This window comes from Hesperophylax consimilis, chromosome 6, assembly GCF_061612785.1.
Source record: "Hesperophylax consimilis isolate HC1 chromosome 6, BYU_Hcon_1.0, whole genome shotgun sequence".
In the NCBI taxonomy this organism is placed as follows: domain Eukaryota; kingdom Metazoa; phylum Arthropoda; class Insecta; order Trichoptera; family Limnephilidae; genus Hesperophylax; species Hesperophylax consimilis.
In genome coordinates this window covers 38853514-38872302 of record NC_142841.1, presented here as the reverse complement: position 1 = coordinate 38872302, position 18789 = coordinate 38853514, and the positions used below count along the sequence as shown (strand labels likewise).

Here is an 18789-nt window from a genome sequence, read left to right as displayed (position 1 = left end):
GGCTGAGTTGACAAATGCGTCGGGTTAGCTTAGGCTTAGCTGGCCAAGTCATTATCATCGTTAGGTATCTACGACTACCTTATCCGTGTGTTAATACCTTTGACTTGGTTGTGCCTGTCGTTCAGATACATTTTTAATACTAGATGCTTAACTCCTCAGGCCTCTGGTATATTGAACATTATATTTCTCAAGGACGCTGTCAGAAGGTCGGAGAATTTGAGTACATTTCCGCTTTGCAATTAAATACAAATAAATGGAATATTTTTTAAAGTATCTGAAAAATAATATAAAATTTTTGTAAGGTGATATAGTAGGCTTTCAAAATTTATTTGCAGAAATATATATATATTTTTTTAATGCAAACATAAAAAAGTGTAAATACGACAATCTAAATGTTGTTACTAACTAAAATTAACTAATTAACTAAAATTACAGATAACAAAAAATACACATTTTATTATACATTAGCTACAATATTAAAAAGATTAAATTTGCTGAAAGAACACAACAAATGCGGACAACTAGAATTAGCTCTACATTGAACTTTGTAGCTGTACATACTAAAACTTCTTTTGGTCAAAGAAATTATTTATATCAGGCACCACTTATGTTTAATATTCTTCCAAATCATATTAAGTCTACCAATTCCTTAGTTAAATTTAAAAATTTAATTAAGATTTTTGTATTGACAGACAATTGTCTTAATATTTTTTCATCCTTGTCCTTTCTTAAATAATAAGATTTTATATAAGTCCCATTTACTAAAAACTGAATGTCACCCTATCTGTCTTTATTGTCTACTTTGCTTCTTCTTCTGAATAATGATTAATGATTAGTTATGGTTCAAATATTGTTACAATATACTGTCAAATTACCCATCTGGTAACACATCTAATACTTATTTTTTTCTTTAATTTTGAAATATTTTGTGTTTGTATGTAGAATTAATTTATGTTTGTGATAACTCTTATGTTTGCTTCACTGTAATGTAAATTGTTAACCTCGATACAGGTTCAGTCCTAGTGAGGTTGATTTTTATGAGAAAAAAAGTGTTTTATGTATAGTGAGATGCAATAAATAAAAAAAAAATAAAAAAAATACTTTACTCTTACCTCACTTTTTTCATGATTCAAGTAAAAATAATTTATAAATAATTCACGGTTTCATAAATTTTTCTCAAATTGCCGACGGAATCTTTGGTTTTAAAGAGGTATTCTATAGTTAACTTCTACATTTGAATATAAGTATTTTCTCTTCCTAACACAATTAAGATTATATTTCTCACTATGACAGTAAGGGAGACGATTTCTATGAGACCATATGAGCGTTTCCGAAAAGTGAACAATTTGATTCTGTTTGTTTGCAAAACCGAACAAATAGGCCTGAGGGGTTAATAATTATTTCAAACAAAAAGCTGACAAGATATTTTTATACAAATATAAAAAATTTTATATTTGTAGAAGACATCACCAACTCTCAATGAAAATCCCTATCTTAAGTTGCTCATAGAAATTGAAAATACTTGCGCATTTAACTGTAAAGCGGAAATAAAATACAATTTTAATACAAGGCACACAAACTACGGAAACAGCAAAAGCCCGAGTGGTTAAGTTCTTTGTCAGTTACAATGTCATAGCCATGTGATGTGTTAATTTGTTAAAGATTTAAATTTAGTTATCTAAACATTAAAAAAAACTCCTGTGTCTCTGTATCATGCAGTATATCATTTTAAGTACACATGTATGTAAAAGCCTAGCAGTGCGTTTATAATAAATAAATTAAAATATGAAAGATATAAAGATAGTTTAAGGGTCCTAGATATTGTCTTCTGCAATAATTAAATATTAAAATGACGTTTATAAGCTTCAATAAGTTAATCCTAATAAATTGAAAATTCACTCTAAACTACGTAAAAGTCAAAAGATGTCCCATGTAATTTTTTTTTATAGTTTATCGAATACACCATCAATGTTGCATACATAATCGAGTAGAACTTTGCAATCACGTCAAAAAAGATGCCAGCAAAAAATATGGGAAATAATTATTGAAGATAAGATAATAGAAAAATTATCAATTTCTACATAAAATTCTAAATGATTATGAATGATTATTATTAATGCATAAGCATTGATAAGCTATTGGATTCCACTACGTAATACTAGAAATCAGGATTTGTTTAAGTGCAAGAATTTTGGGATAAACTACCACATGTATTCCGCATTGCCCAGAATACTAATGGAGGGAAATAATTAGGCACGAGTTAGTGTACATCTACAATTTACCACTAAAAAAGTTATGTATGATATTTTTAATATGTAAAAATTCAACCTGCTTATGTTTGTGCTCGCAAAACTCGAAAAGTAATTGACCGATATCGCTGAAAAATTGAAACTTTGTTCTTATTAGTGCCAGGAGTATTAAGAGAGTGGTTTGGTTTAGAGAATGGTAGAAAAAGCCGGGGACGCGCGAAGAATATTTAAGGCGATGCCATACGTAGTAATGCAAAATCATGTGTTTTTGGTTTGAAAATTTGGTCGCCTAGAAATGTTTCAGATGCTTTATTAAATACTGCGAGTGGAATACATCTTGGCCTTTGAAATAATCGAGTATTTTTTAGATAAGTCTTTGTAGAAGCCCAGAAAAAAATAATGTATAAGGCCTATGAAAACTGCTTAAAAGTTCAAAATCTCCTACTTACGAACCCATTTTCGGTTATGATTTTATTGTATAATGTGGAAAATTAAGTCATCTATAAAATGATCGAAAAAAAATTAAATATTTATGCCTGAACATCCACAAAATGAAATAAAAGGCACTTTTTGGCCATGTTTTTTTCTTGCATAAATCGTAACAGGCGGATGGTGTTAAGCGGGAATTTAAACCTTATCGCCATCTACGTAAGGGTTGTTATTGATGGCGGCTCAATTTTAAATATTACACGACCTAGTGCATCGCCTTAATGCAATATCTCCGCACCGGATTGAGATAAGGAGTTGAATTAAAGTCGATGTAATATATTTTTTTATCAGTAGCATTGTCATAAGTAGTATTGAATGGTGGAAGAAGTCGGGGATGCCCGAGAAAGACATAAGCAATAGCGAAAAATTGCGGGGTCCACTAGTACTGTACATTTTTAACACTGCGCTGCAAAAAAAGAATCTTGTATTGGTTGACGCTGTGAAAGGGGGTTGCTTGCATGAATTGCAAAACCTCCTTTATTATCTTCGGTTACACATGCAAATTTTCACTATACAACCCCTGTGGTCTGTAATCAGGATGTCTCGTATTGGATGACAACACGAACAGGGGTCTTCTAGAGTTACAATTTGTGCAACCCCAATATAAGTATGCATTACCGGTTATGGAGTGACGTCCAAGTACAAACAATGAATCGTATGAAAAAAATATTGTCCCTTTGTCTCACAAAGCTAAGGATTTTTACAAACATTACTTTGGATACAGAGAAAATCTGCATAGATACCATCAGCAATGAGGCTGTTTCGCTTTATTGAGCTTTATCTGTGTTGTGTTTGATGATGTCATCTGGGATAAAAGGGTTTCATCTTCGATGGCGCTACAGCCCATATCGAGCTTTGGCCTCCTGCAACAGTCGCCTCCAACTCCTCCTGTCCTCAGCGGCTGACTTCCAGTTTGTCACCTGGAGAAGCTGTGCTGCATCCCCTCTTACCTCATCTTCCCACCTCAGTCTGGGTCTTCCCACTTTTCTCTTTCCACCTGGGTGACCAGTCAGAATTCTTTTTGGGACGCGTGTATCCGGCATTCTCTGTACATGACCAGCCCATCTCAGCCTGAGGAGTCTCATGTGTGCAGAGATGCTAGGGGCCTTATATATATCGTACAATTCTCTATTGTGCCGGATACGCCACTGTTCGTCCTCTTTCACCGGTCCACATATTCTTCTCAGCACCTTTCTTTCAAAAGTATCCAGCATTTCAGCCATCTTTACTGTCAGTGTCAGCGCCTCACATCCATATGCCAATACAGTTCTTACAATGGTCTTATATATGGTTATTTTGGTTTTTCTGTGGACACTACGTGACTTAAACACTGGCACCAAAGAGAAGTATGTTTTGTTGGCTGCTGTGATTCTTCTTCTGATTTCTGCTGGATCCTCATTGTTCTCTGTCAGGCTGGAGCCCAGGTAGGTGAATTGATCGACCACTTCGTATGAGTAGTTGTCTTTAAATAGTGCACTACTTCTTCTTCTGTGCGAAGGGTTCCTGCTCTGTACCATCATTTTTGTTTTGTCAACATTAACTCGCAGTCCTACTTCCCGCGCCGCTATTTCTAAAGGGTCGAAGACCTCCTTAATGGCTGAAATTGATCTTCCGACAATGTTGATGTCATCCGCATATCCGACAACTTGACTGCTCTTGAAACAAATATTGGAGCCAGTGTCTATTAGTGTTTTTCGTATTACATGTTCGAGCACAATGTTGAAGAGAGTGGGAGCCAGACTGTCCCCCTGTTTAAGTCCCTGTGATACTGTAAATTCTTCCGACAATTCTCCGTCTATTTTGACCTGACCTCTTGAGTCTGACATTGTGGCTTTTATGAGCCTAACCAATTTAGGTGGAATCTGGAATTGTAGTAGTATGTCATATAGACACTCCCGATCTATGCTATCATATGCTTGCTTGAAATCAATGAATAGTTGGTGTATGTCTATGTCAAATTCCCAGCACTTTGCCAAGATCTGTCTGACGGTGAACAGTTGGTCTGTTGTGGATCTACCGGTGCGGAAGCCTGCCTGATACTCTCCCAGTAGGTTTTCTGCATATTTATCAATTCTTTGTTTCAGTATCATGGTGTAGATTTTATATGCTGTGCATAGGAGTGATATGCCTCTATGATTTTCTCTATGAAAAGGGTTTCATGTTTGCTTTTAATAAGAAAGTGAGCAGCACTAGCAAGCACCCGAGGCGATGGCGAATCATTCGCCAGCCAATCTTATTGTAATTATTTTTTTACTACCCCTTGAACCTTCATGTTATTTTTATATTTATGCGATTTTTTTGTGAATACAGCATACGTCTCAGCTGTTCCCAGCCGTCTTGAGCCAGTGAGACTATGGCATCCTTAATCAGGGTATGTTATGAGGCTAAGGAAATGTGTGAAGAAGATGGGGAAGCTGGTACTTGGCTAAAAGCCATTTAAAGAAACATTTCAATTCGGAATGGTGGTTTTTCAGCATGGCTATATTGAGAGTATCTACCAATCTGTAACATGCCGCAAATATCTATAAACTATTTGTAATGAATCAATTGTGAAGCAACAAAATAATTTAATAAAATTTCAAAAGTCAGAAGTCTTACCCCTCGACCACGGGGGCCGCCAACAATTTTTATAATCAACATTCAGTTATACTTTTAGGATCGCTACACTTTTGTTAAATCTTCTAGTAATGAATTTCACTTTAAAAAAATCAACATCTTTGATTTGATCGAACTTTTGAAATATATATATATATATCGCCATGAATTGAAAATGCATATCTACTACCCTTTCATAAATACTGTTAAATAATTGAATAATTACATCTGTCACCAAATGATACGTCCTCATAAAACTCTACCTATCTCCTTTTCCATTATGGTCAGACGCATGACAATATAAACAGATTTAGAAAGGTAGCACATCTATTTCTCTTTTCATAAAAGTTTACTATTGTTAAAATAAGAGAAAACCGCCAAACAGTTTACTCAGTCGAGGTTTGCCAATTATCAAATAATTTTTTTGATATAAATCGAAAAAATATGTAGTAACGATAACGTTTATTATATGTATGTCCAACTAAATGCGTTTTTTAGTTTCGTATAAAATGATAAATAATTTTACAAAAAAACCAAAGCGGTAAGAGATTTTAAAAACGTTTCCCATGCTCGCAAAATTGTTCCTTTTTTTAAACTTTAACCCCACACAGAAAGTCCTGAGGAAAATAATTTTCCCTTATGGCTTATGTCATCTCTGGGGATGGTGTGTTGTGGGTATTTTTAAGGAAAGGATGGGTTGAAGGTTATGGGAAGGAAAAGGTATGAGGGGTGTATCCAGGAGTGATGGACGAATGATATATCTCTCCCGCTACGACGCAAGGCGATGGGTCAAGAGAGATCAAAGAGAGAGGTCAGAGGGTCTTCCCAAACCAGCTTCTACCGATCCAGTACGCCGTGCCACTGGTGTGCAGGCGCACCGTGAACACACCTCACCCAATGACCCAGGAAACCCCTGCTAAATCACCAAACGTTGCGAACCACTTGGGGTGACCTATGGCAGAGGTGTTGGTCATCCAATAAATGGTTCCCAGAGCTGTGGTACCCAAACCCGCCTCCTAAACTAAATAACGCGTTGATCTTTGATTGAATCCTAGATTTCGCAAAAACTACTTTTACGTGAAATTGGTCGTTATTGTGAAGGATTATTGGATTGTTTTTTCCGCTCTGTATGTTTTGTACTCCTGTGTTTAGCGTTTAGAGTTTTAGAGTGAACTTTCTATTGGAAACCCGGCCGTGCAATCTTTGTCGCTGTACTTTCTCACAGGGCGTATTACTTCGTAAATGATCGCCTTCGATAGCGAGGACACGAAGTGACTTGGTCACGACACCTTTGTTACAACTCGACTCCCGCTCTACTGTCGCACAGTTTCCATCCTAAGCCTCTCGTGTAATTCAGCCTTCAGTTCGGCGCCAACAGCATCGAAAAATGCTTCGAATGGAATAATACAAGGCGATGGAGATAGAGGGCCGAATCACAACATCATAGTAGAGTTTGAGATCATCGTTGCATAACGTCTTTCTAACAATGAAAAGCACCGCTCGTCTCGATTTGTAATTTTGACTATTTGGTAAGATGCATTCACGATGCCACCCACTTTGTTAACGGGATTCGTTGAATCGTTCTTACTAAAACCAAATAAACGCTGTGAAAACTAAATAATTTTTAAATTCCTTTGAAGGTAGCTATCCTGTGGTTATCCATCATAAATAAATTTAACATTATTTCTTTGTTTGAACCACTAATTTTTTTATATACCCTGACCGGTTTCTAAACAACCGTTCCTTCCTCTGGGAAAAATGGTTCCATGATAACTCAACACAGTGACAATTCAACACACTTTTAAAAAGTGATATAAAGTCATTAAAAACGATGAAAAAAAAAATTAACCCAACCTAACGTAACCTCCTTAACCAAGTTAATCAAGTTTTTGTTTCATCTCTTTCCATGACTTTATATAACTTTTTAAAGATGTAATGAATTATCATTGTGATGATTTATCCGGTCACCGGGCAAAATATACTAACTAGAACATAATATATTTCAAATAGTTAAAGTGGGGGTGGAGGCGTGTCAAACTTACCTTTTTAAGCTGTCATACCCTTAAATCAAATATACCATTCCTGAGAGAAAATCCGGTTACATCCAATTTTCTAATTATGTCCTAAATCCTGTATCTAAATTTCGCTAATAAACAATTAGATAATTTTAATTAAGTGTTAATCTCAAGTGACCTACCAGGTAAGTATTATACTGTATATTATCTCCATAAATAGTTAGTAATAACATATATCACTGTAGAAATGTATTATAAATTTGTACAGCGCCCTTAAGGTGATTTTGCACAAAAACGGTGCAAGTCATCCAATTATTATTATTATTATTATTTAGGGATTAGTGAAGAATGGGGGAAGGAGAAATAATGCAACATTGTTTCATTTGTTTAAATTGTTATTATTAATAATTGAAACAATATTCGATAATAAAATCCAAATAATTAAATTTAAAAAAAAAGAATGACAGGTTATGGAATAAAAAAGGATTTCGAGTTGTAATGGAGAATTTAATTTCAGGTGGCACCTACAATATTTTTTCTTTTATGTTGCATGTTTTTTTAAATTTAATTATTTGAATTTATCTATCCATAAAAATAAAAATCTATATGTTCGTTTGTTCAAAATCTTAAATCTCCGAAAGTTCTTCATCAATTGCTTAGAAATTTTGACCCAACGTTGCATTCGAATGCGCGTGTGTTTTAATATACCTATATACCTGAGACAGGTAAAAACATGCTATTTTTAAACGCAGCGCCATCTGTTGGACGCAAAGGCAACACGCGATATTGTTTTTCTATCTGCACAGACCGACTGAGCCACAGCAACACGAGGCGGGCTACAGCTAGCATTATTGATATAGTTACCATTTATAAAGCGTTAAGTTTTCAAAAGTAAAAATAATGTAAATATTATTATTCACTAAAACGACTCCCTACAAATTATCCAAGTATTATTAATGTACACGACTTAAACATCCTACCCGTTTAATGCAGAAAATTAAATTTGTTCATGTGTTCCACTAAAAAACTCTTGGACGGTAAGCTCTGGAATCATAAAATACCTATGTGTGTACTGTTATTTAAGGTGTCTAGGTATATCAACTCGCTGTGTTGCTTTCATTCGCGTGTTATGGAGTCTTAATATATGCATGTAGGTACATACCATATTTTAAGTCAACAATGGCTTTGTGAATATTTTGAATCTGTATAAGATGTATCTTCATAATATCTGATTTCTTCACTGATTAAATAATCGTTAAACGAATAATGTCATAATAATTTTGTTATAATATTTGTGCAATTTGCTTACAACAGTTAAAACAATCGTAAAAAAATATGTTCACATTTCTCTTGACAAATTGAACTACATTCCTACTAAAAATATTTTTCATTGTTACGTCAACTTCTACCTAGACATAACAATCAGTAATGCAATGCATCGTAACTCCCGGTTATATACTTAAATAAACATTCTTAATTATTATTTATACGAAATAATCTTACATAATCGTAAATAATTGTAAATAATCGTAAAGAATTGTAAATAATCGTAGATAATTGTAAATAATCGTTAATAATTGTAAATAATCGTTAATAATTGTAAATAATCGTAAATAATCGTTAATAATCGCAAATAATCATAAATAATTGTAAGTAATCTTTAATAATTAGTAAAAAAAATATAAATAATCGTAATAGTTAATAATCATGCTTGTTGAGTTGGCCAATACCCCGTTAAATATTGCCCAATTCTCATATAATCGTCTCATAAATAGGTAGTCTTCAGTATTTCCAACTCTTGACTTGGTATCGATTCTTGATTCACTAGTATTATTCGCCAAGCAAAGCTAAAGCCATTTAAAACAGATTTTTGGTTTTATAGCATCTAAAACTTTGGAATCAAATAAATCATATTTTCTCAGGGCCCCATTATCACATAGCCTAAAAAATAAAACAACGTCACCCAGTCCTAATATATTATAAAAAATCTTTTTAAAAAACTCCCATTACTTAAGAACTATATATTCCATGTAATTGCATATTATACCATCCCGCTACGCCAGACATCAAAAAGCATTAAAAAAAACGCAGTTTATTTTATTTAGTGCAAAAATACTCGTCCGAAGTAACAACGCCCGCGCGAGGCGGCCAGTCCATGAACCATATTGTCCCCCAAGCGCTAGCCACAATAAAAGCCTTTTTGATTTTATTCTATACGTCCCTCCCTTTCCTCCAAAGGGGGGACACCACCAACCACCCCCAACAAACTCACCAACTGAAACCCGTCCGCACAAACAACACAAAAAAACATAAAAAAAAATATTGCACAATCAACCACCAAACAAAAAGAGTTAAAACGACTAACCTAACAATAAATATAACTTTTTTGTTTGTTTGGGGTTTTTTGCGTGGTGCCACACGTCTGACGGTATATTTGTATGCGTTGGTACCGTCTGCAGTCCTTCCTGAGCGGAATGGTTTTCTTCGGTTCAGCAGTTGAGTTCGGGCCGCCTTTAGTTGAGGCCAAACTCCGGAACCGTTCGGGTTCGGTTGCACTCGGAAGTGTTCGGCTATTTCCGGCGTTTTGTTCTAAAAGAGGGATTCTCTACTAGGTATTATACATGTACGTTCAAAAGCTTAATTTATTTATTTATTTAGACATTCACAATATATTGTTAGAAATTTCAATAAATACGTAACTTATTTAATACTTTTTTCGTAAGCTTTCACGTGAAAGCTATTGTTGTGCATTGTTCACTTGTGGCGTTATGTAAAATTAATTTATTTCGCGTTTTATTAATGCAACACTATGGTTTTATTATTCATGTACCACGATATTTTTGTAATATGTACAATAATAGTTATTGCAAACATCAAAATATTTTAAGTGCCTGTTGTGAAAGCTTTGTAAATATTATATGGTTTGGTAAGTTTTTAGATTTTCACGGCCAAAAGCATTTTTGTTGTTTGTTTTTGGGGTATTATGCCGTGTTGCGCTAACTTCTTCTTTAGCCGACACATCTTCGGATCTACCGGATCTGCCCTGATGATGGACACTGCAACGCTGTCCGAAACGTCGGCTAAAGAAGGAGTTAGCGCAACACGGCATAACACCCCAAAAACAAACAACAAAAATTATATGGTTTTATTCCTTTGTAATATTGTGTAATTTTTGTTATTTTTTCAATTCATTTCATCAAATTATTGCTTTTTTAAATTACATTTGAAATAGATTCAGAGTTACTTTTCAAATGCAGCTTTCAGAGTGAAATTCAAGAAGCCATTTTCACTTCGCACCAGCGTAAATTCTTCCTATTATTTTTTTTATTTCAAGAAGCAAATACACTGTGACTTGACATTTTAAATAAATTAAATGAAAATACTTGGTTTTAAGTCACTTTATGATATATTTTCACTGTCAACCGGTTTCGGTAAGTCCGTACCATCTTTCTTATCCTTCTCATCCTTATTTTTATAACAGCCCTGATGAAAATATATCAATAAAGTGACTCAAAACGAAGTATTTTCGTTTCATTTATTTATTGTAAATCCTTGACGTAAATGTTTTTTTCTGATATAGATATACCTAACCCAAGATTAGTCATGTTTATTTATTACCAATGAAATATGTATTGCTTACCTTAATAATTACAAATTTTATGTTTCAATGTAGATCACGGAACAATATAATTTGTCAACATTTAAACATAAAAAAACTTAACGTATGTGTTAAATGGTTAAGTGTGGTTGTTGTGACTTGTGCAATTTATTGTGTTAGTTTTGTATGTAGGATTTAATCCAGCAATTCTAAGGTACTGCCTCCCCCGAGGGCTGACATCATCCACGAAGGTTAAATGGGTGTTGTGAGGCTGGGTATTGATTGCAAGACACAAGGCACAAGACAGGCACAAGGCATGACACACGTGTGGGCCGGCTCTAGAGTAGGTGCAATCTTTAATGTCATTACTTGCGGTACCTTGGCCAGTTTCCTTATACAATCATTCACAGATTATAGCCATCGCCCATACACTCTACACGCTAGCGCTATCCCCGTAGATATATGATAATCCAAGGCTATGCTATTAATTCCACATGCAAGATGCAACCATGATATGTTATTAAGGTTAACTGTTGTTTGTCTTTCAGGAAGCGGTTTGATCCGCGAAGAAGTCCCCGAGCTGGATCCCGGGCGCATGCATCCCGAGGACTACAGGCTAGTCTTCATCAGCTCCGACTCTTCTTCCAAGGAGGAGGAGAACGAGGATAGTTCTTCCTCGGCTTCCTCCATCACTCATAACTTCAGTCTGGAAGACTGCGACTGGGATTACTTCGAGTCTGGAAACAACTCGGCCAAACCGATCCTCAAGGACTGGAGTTGGAGCACTCCTTTCGGCAGCCCTAAAGTCTTCAGGAAGTTATCAACTTGCGATTCACCGTTCGGAAGTCCTTCAGTCGGCAGAAAGTTCAGGGAGAGTGACACGGATGATGAACCGACCACCAGCAGCTTTTCTCACTCGTCGTCCGACAGTCTGCTGACCAAGAAGAAGAATATCAGGTGCTACCGGGAGTACAGCAGAAATGAGGATCCTTGCGCGACCGCGACCCTGGACAGCATGAGAAGCGGAGTGCGGTGTGGCGAGGCAGGAGGCTGCAGGAGTTGCGGGGCCTTGCCCAGGTACGTGCCCGTCCCGGTGCCCGTACCTGTCCCCGTGCCCGTGCCGCTGTGGGACTCGCTCCTGGCCTATCCCGACGCCATGAAGATGCGGCTCAAGGGAATAGGCTGGCCCTTCACAGCGGACTTCGCCACTTCTTCCCCGGATTCTTCTCTTTTCCTAAAAAGAGACGAAATGTCTTCTTCCCCTCTGACGAAACAGGATCCGTCGAACAAAGAAATAACCAGTGATATAAAGAACTTTCCAAGTGATCTCGCAGCAAAGTCGCAAAATAGTGAAGGGCATTCCGCGGGTTCCGCAATCAGAGAGTTGAACTCTAACGCGATTAATTCTAATTTACAGTTTGTCGGTCATAAATTATTTCACAGTGAATTCATCCCGTTTTTCCTCGACAGTGCCGTCATGTCGAGATGCGAAACGAAAAAGGATTCAAATACCGCCGTGCATAATGCGAATGCGGACATTGACATCAAATCTAATAGTGCCTCGCATAAGTTTACTCTCAGTAACCATATAAATATACAAAGTGATAACCCGCCTTTCGAAACCCCGTCCATTACCGACGATGAAAAGACTTCGTTGAAGTCGCTAAAAAAAGACAATGATTGTGATGAGGTATTGTTGAGTGACGCGCGACTGCGGGTCGACAGCCCGGGCGGGCCTCGGGTCGGCGCCGCACTGCGCGATAGCGGCGGGCTCGGGCTCGGGCTCGGGCCCGAGGGGGGGAAAACTGATAAGGAGGAAGAGCCGCGCGCGGCCGACTCGTGTCAAGACACTGACACTTCAGTTGGTGCAGAACCTCCCGCGGCGCTCGAGGGTGTCTTTTCAGCGAACGTCAATACAGTGATGGTGCCCGATCCCGCTAAGGACGTGGACCCCGTAGAGTTTAGTGACTTAATTATTACCGATCTCGTAGAACCTATTCTCGGAATAGAGTTGGAAACCGGAGGGGTCGATTATCCTTTCGTGGAGGAAGCCGATAGTGACGGGCGCCAAACCCCCGAGTTGCGGGGCTACCTCGCTTCGGAAAATGCCTTCGCTTCCTCCTCCGAATCTGGTTCCGACAGTGAAGATGAAGATCGAAGACTGACCAGGAGGGCTTACAACGTTACCGGATGTAGCCAAAATGGAGATTCCCCCCGCAGCTCCGTCATAGAAGATGACGGAGATTCATCTTGTTCCGATTCGGAAAAATCTGCAGAAAATGCCGAAAGAACATTGCGCAGTTTTTCCAAAGTATTCAGAGTGAGTGCAAATACCAACAACTCTACATCTAACAGCGACACGCACAGTGGAGAATCCGACACCTCGGATAACGATACGGACACTGAAAAAGACTGTGGAATAGTGCTGAATTACGTCAGGGAAATTCACACAGATGTTTCAGAATCCAGCGGGCTCACGGTTGAGGAAGCCACTAAGAATCTTCACAACGATTTGCTCAATCAAGAAAGTGTGTCTGCCGAGGAGCCGCTGGAGGGGATTCCTTCGGGGGGCGCATTAGCCGAAGCAGAGCACACTCGACCGGACGAGCCGACAGAAGATTGCATCAATTACTCTTTGTTTCCCGAGAAGTGTGAGCCCCGCTCTCCGTCTCCCACATCCGCACCTGTCGCCGCAGAGGACGCGGACTCGTGCCTTCTGTCACCGGCCGACCACTTCGGCTCCACCGAGAACATTAAGTCATCGTCCAAAGACTTCAAGCGCTTTTGTGATATTAATATGTTTAACGCGGGTGAAAATGAATATGCCCGGGATATTTATTCCTGCGACATTGTTCTGGGCAATGGCAAGTCGGAAGATACCGTTTCGGCCCTGTTATCTCAAGCGGGAGATAAAGTGGAAAACGCAGATATTATCGGTGATATCGATTTATCGTGGAGCAACGGTGACTTAAACGAAATAACTAAGATAAGTGATGAAAAAAATATATTATGTGATAAAGATATAGAAAATAAAATTATTTCGAGTGAGATTATGTGCAATAATGTGGAATATGATAACAAAAGCGATTTATTAAAGTTTTCTAAATATTCAACCAACTCCGAGCCAGAAACGTATAATTTCACGGACTTGTCTTCCATTCTAAACGGTAAATCTAACGTCGATCATTGTTACGATTTTGACATTCCGCCATTTAAGAGTGACATTAAGAAACAAACAAAATCCGTACAAAAAACGAGAATCGACGTCCGCTCAGATCCGACGGAGTGGAATGAGGGAAACAACACCGGCCGCCTTGTGAATAACAGCTTATCAGTGAGAGCGGACGGCAGTAATGTGGATTTGGTAAAGGGTATCGAGCGCACGCTTAGCGAGCTACTAATTAAAGAGGCTACCTCCAGTTGTACCTCCGCCTCTACGTTTACTGAGGTAGAGGCGGAGAGCAAGCAGCGACCGCGAGAGAAATCGCGCAGCGGAGGGGGACCAGTCGACAGCGAGCGGCCGGGCCGCGCGGACCGCAGTGCGCGCTATACCAGTCGGGTCACCATTACGCAGGACAGTTTACCGCGAGTGTCAGTCGTCACCAGTGACACCACCACGCTCATGGCGGGCGTCACCGTGCAGCACACCAACTGGCAGGACGGCGCGGACGAGCCCACCGATCTAGACATGTACGACCGCGAAATGGCTCTCTCCAACGGCAGTGCGCTCGAAGGGGCGGCTCGGGCGGGCGAGCGAGCCGGCTCTGAAAGCGACGTGACGGTAGTGACCAACGAGGACACGCTCTCCGCCGTGGTGTGCTTGGAGGAGGGACTGGCGGACGACGACTCCTGGGTGGAGGACGTCAGCCACGATGAAGACGATATGCCCACTACGACTCCCACGGACACAGACTCCGGGGATGAAGTCACTCTTTCCTCTTCTGCTGATCGCGAAGAGGAACTGAGGGGCTACCGTAGGGCGGCCATCGACTTCACGCTGCACACCATAGTGGAGGAGAGCTGCGAAGAGAGCGAAGCCGAGCAGAGCTTGAGGAAGATGAGGCCGATATCGGCTACCGAACTAGAAAAATATTTCTTCTTCGGTCTCGGTGACGGACAACGAGTGAATGACGAAAACGGAGATGTATTTTCTGAAACGAGTAGTGTGTGTAGTGAAGGTGTAGATTCTTTACCGGGTACCGAGGATTTGGATCAGAATGAAGGTAGGGACCCCGCCGAGCTCGCCTCGTCAAGGCTAGAAAAATACTTTCTTACAGGCTTTATGGGTTTCACCCGGGAGAGGAGAGATTCGGATGGATCGGGTAGTGTGGGTAGTGATAGTGAAGGGAGGCCCAGTCCCGAGCAGAGAAGAAAAAGGCTGGTGAGGGCGCGGGGCACGGGGAGGTCCCACTCCTCCTCCCTGGACAACTTGCTGGCCGCCTCCGAGCCCCCCCCGCCTGCCTCGACCCCCGAGAACCACCCCGAAATACCCCTAGATTCAGGGGAGTCGAGTACCGAAACCGACACGTTCGAAGACATTAATAATTTTGAAAAGAACGACGGCCAAAGCGATACTGTCAAACGAAAAAAGCACGGCAAAAAATGTAGAAATTCCCCTGCAGATGAAAAGCGATTTTCCCTAGAAGTAAGGGACGATGATGACACGAGATCAGTGTCGGATGGGGACGAAGACGGGAGGAAAACCCCGCAGCCCGATTTCTTGCCCCTGGCTTCCGACCTTGCCAACAGTAAGAAGCAGACAAGTAGAGATAGTGGTTTCGTCGGCAGCTGCGATGATCTATTAAAGAACGGAAATGAAAGCGGCAGTATTAGCGAGTGGGGCTCTACGCGGGCCACCGAATTAAAATTAGATTTAGAAGAAATTGCCGAAGAAAACAAAGTTGATCTCGAAGAAAAAAGTGATATTGCTACGATGTCCGCTTTAACGACAAATTCTCTCATGCGCAAAGATAGCTTTAATAATTGGTCGTCGGACGAGGAAACTAATTTAATGATGAATAAAATGAGACAATTTTTCAAAAGTATGGTCGCCGCATCGGCGAACGCTCAAAACAATATACACGTTCCTAATTCTAATTCTAATACTAATTCTAATACTAATTCGAATTCTAATTCAAATTCTAATTCGAATACTAACTCGAAACCGACCACCCCCACCCTCAGTCGCCCCGTGGCCAGCCCCCGGGTGCGTAGAGGCACCAAGCCTCCCCAGTTAGTTTACTTCGAGAGCGAGCTCACGAGACTCATGAAAACCGTCCCAGGGATACGGGACGAGGAGGTCCGGGAGATAGTAGAATACTTGTCTAGTGAAGACACCTGGAGTGATTCCTATGACTCTTCAGATTACACCAGCTCGGACCTCGAAGGCGCCGGGGGATCTAAGTCAGCCCTGCAGCAGCAAATTTCTGACAGCTGTAAACGTATCATAAATAACTTCGAAAACATCGACGATCCGCCCAACGACGAGGAGAAAGTGAACGATGATGATAATGCCGTTTTTAATAGAGACACAGCTTTCGTCTATCAGAAGCTCGTAGCTTCCTTGAATAAAATGGCGACAGCCGAACAAGATAAGATTGTCAGTAATGAAACCTCGCCTCACAGCTCGCCGCCCCTGATAGCTAAGGTAATGCACCACATTGGAAGTAGGCTGGTAGCTCTCATGCACGAAGTCTCCAGCGGGGAGAGCCACGCCGGGGGCTCCCCGAGGGTACGCTACCACAGGCGGCTACAGCACAAGGTCTCCTCGGCTTCCACGACGGAAGATGACGACAGCACCACCGACCTTCCGCTGGTAGACAGATTAGTCGCCGCTGAAGACACGCTGGGCTACGGGTTCCTCCCGAGGAGCAAGTCCCACGACCTGTTGCTGGGCGAGGCAGCGCGGAACGCTCTCCATCAATCAGGCGGAGTGTCAGACATAGCGGAAGAGCGCGAGGCTAGTGATTACGAGCGCTTCTCGTGGAGAGGCAGCTTCGAGTCCGCCCTGATGGCAGCGGACTCCAGAAATAAGCTATCGCTTCTAGGATCTGAAGGATCTAGCGCTTTAGCTGCCAAGCGCAGATCTGCGGGTGATTTACTTTTCCAACACAAGAGTCCTTCGCGAGAACAGCTGGATAGAGTGCGGAGCTGCGGGTCAATTGGAGGGGCAGCAAGCGAAGAGCGTCTCTGGGCGGGTGGAGCCCGTGGCCGTCGTCGGTCTAGCGTCCCCGACTCAGGGGACTCCGCTGATGGTGAGGAGGAGGAAGAGCGGCGGCCGCGTGGGCCCACGGGGTCCCTGCCCCGCCTGCCCACGGTGGGCGGCGGCGGGGGCGGCTATGTGAAGAGTGCGCGCTACCGCCCGCCCGGGTTCAGCCGGGCGCAGAGGGCGGTGTCAGCGCCGGGCTTGCAGGCCCCCGCCCCCGCCCCCGCCCCAGCGCCCTCTGCTCGCCGGGACCGTCGCAGGGCTCCACCACCGCCCTCTCAGACATCTAACAGTGGTGAGTACTACTTCTTCATTCTATCAAATCCTCAATCTGCAGCGATTATATCGACTGTGCTTTAATACAACCCATTTAGCCACTTTATTGCAATTCTATTTATAGGAGATAATTGAGGGTCGTGTAATTTCATCTAAGATTTTCTCCAAATAACGTTATAAAAATTGTACACATTTATTTATTGTTTAGGAACATTTACAGACTATTAACATGAAAAAAAATTATTAGATAAGCTCTGCAAAAAAAATGTATATGTCAAAAGTCCACTTAAAAATGTTCACATCATGCACAGTTTAAGTGTCACTATACACTATGTATTAACAAAAAAAATATAAACAGCAAAACGTGAGCAAAGGCAAAAAAAAGAGATATCAAAAACAAAACATTCAGATAAATATATGATCCAAAAAAACAAAAGCAACAAAAAAAAAACAGAAAATAAAAAAAAAAACAAACAAACATTCACAATCTATTGCTAATTTGCTTTTTAAAATAAGCGAGACTATTTGCATATATATCTATGTAGTTACACTCAATAGAATTGTACAGAGGACACATTCTAGATTCACATAAATTTAGTTTGTAGTATAAAAAATGCCTTAATCAGAAAAAAACTACTTTACCATTTCGTCTTACTTTGAATACTTTTCTATAATAAGAAACCACTGAAAAGAAACGTTTCCAAAAAATGTTGCTTAAAGTGTTTTACCAAAACACAGTTATTATTACGTGTTTATAAGAAGTAGTGTTTAATAGTTATGCTATCACATATGGCACATAAACTCATCATAAACGTGTGATATTATTGTTATGCAAATAACTCGACTGTTCCATAATAATTCACGTACTAAACACGCATTGTTATCACCAACGAATATCGATTACTGGCCTCTTTATCTGTATTCACAGTTACTCGAAATCAAAACCACTTGAAACCAAAATCAAAACTACTGAAGCATAAAGTACAAAGCATATGGGTGCATCCTATTTCTTATAGCTTACCCAATTAACAAGAAGTAGAGTAAATAACGTATATATTATATTACTTTGTGTAAATACACCTACCAAAGAGATATTTAATTAATGTAAAGTTCATATTCGTTTGACTCCTCAGGCCACTGGCATATTCTGTCAGAGGGTCAGAGTATTTAAAACTGAAAACTGTTTTTGAAAGATGATGAAATGCAAATACAAAAAATGTTTTTAAAAGGCTCAACCTACGGTTTTTCTAATTAAAATCGTAGTTAACGAAAAAACATGCACACATTTTATTAGACGATTGTATTATAAACGTTATTGCGACTTTACTTTTTGTCGTTTTTTGTAAAAAAATAACAAAGTTT

At 39.9% G+C, this 18789-nt stretch overlaps 1 protein-coding gene across 2 annotated transcripts in view; it reads left to right on the top strand.

Annotated features, from left to right (window-relative positions):
* The window catches only part of LOC149423329 (uncharacterized), a 174317-nt gene that overhangs the window by 82846 nt on the left and 72682 nt on the right, over window positions 1–18789 (top strand). Inside the window, exons 1-2 of one of the 2 annotated variants that reach the window (XM_089632670.1) lie at window positions 9868–9971; window positions 11495–17446. In XM_089632670.1, coding sequence (XP_089488796.1) covers window positions 11542–17446 — 5905 coding nt within the window. In that variant the 5' untranslated portion in view covers window positions 9868–9971; window positions 11495–11541. Of the gene's footprint in view, window positions 1–9867; window positions 9972–11494; window positions 17447–18789 lie in introns of those variants that run through there. The other variant, XM_089632669.1, reaches the window with a different exon arrangement.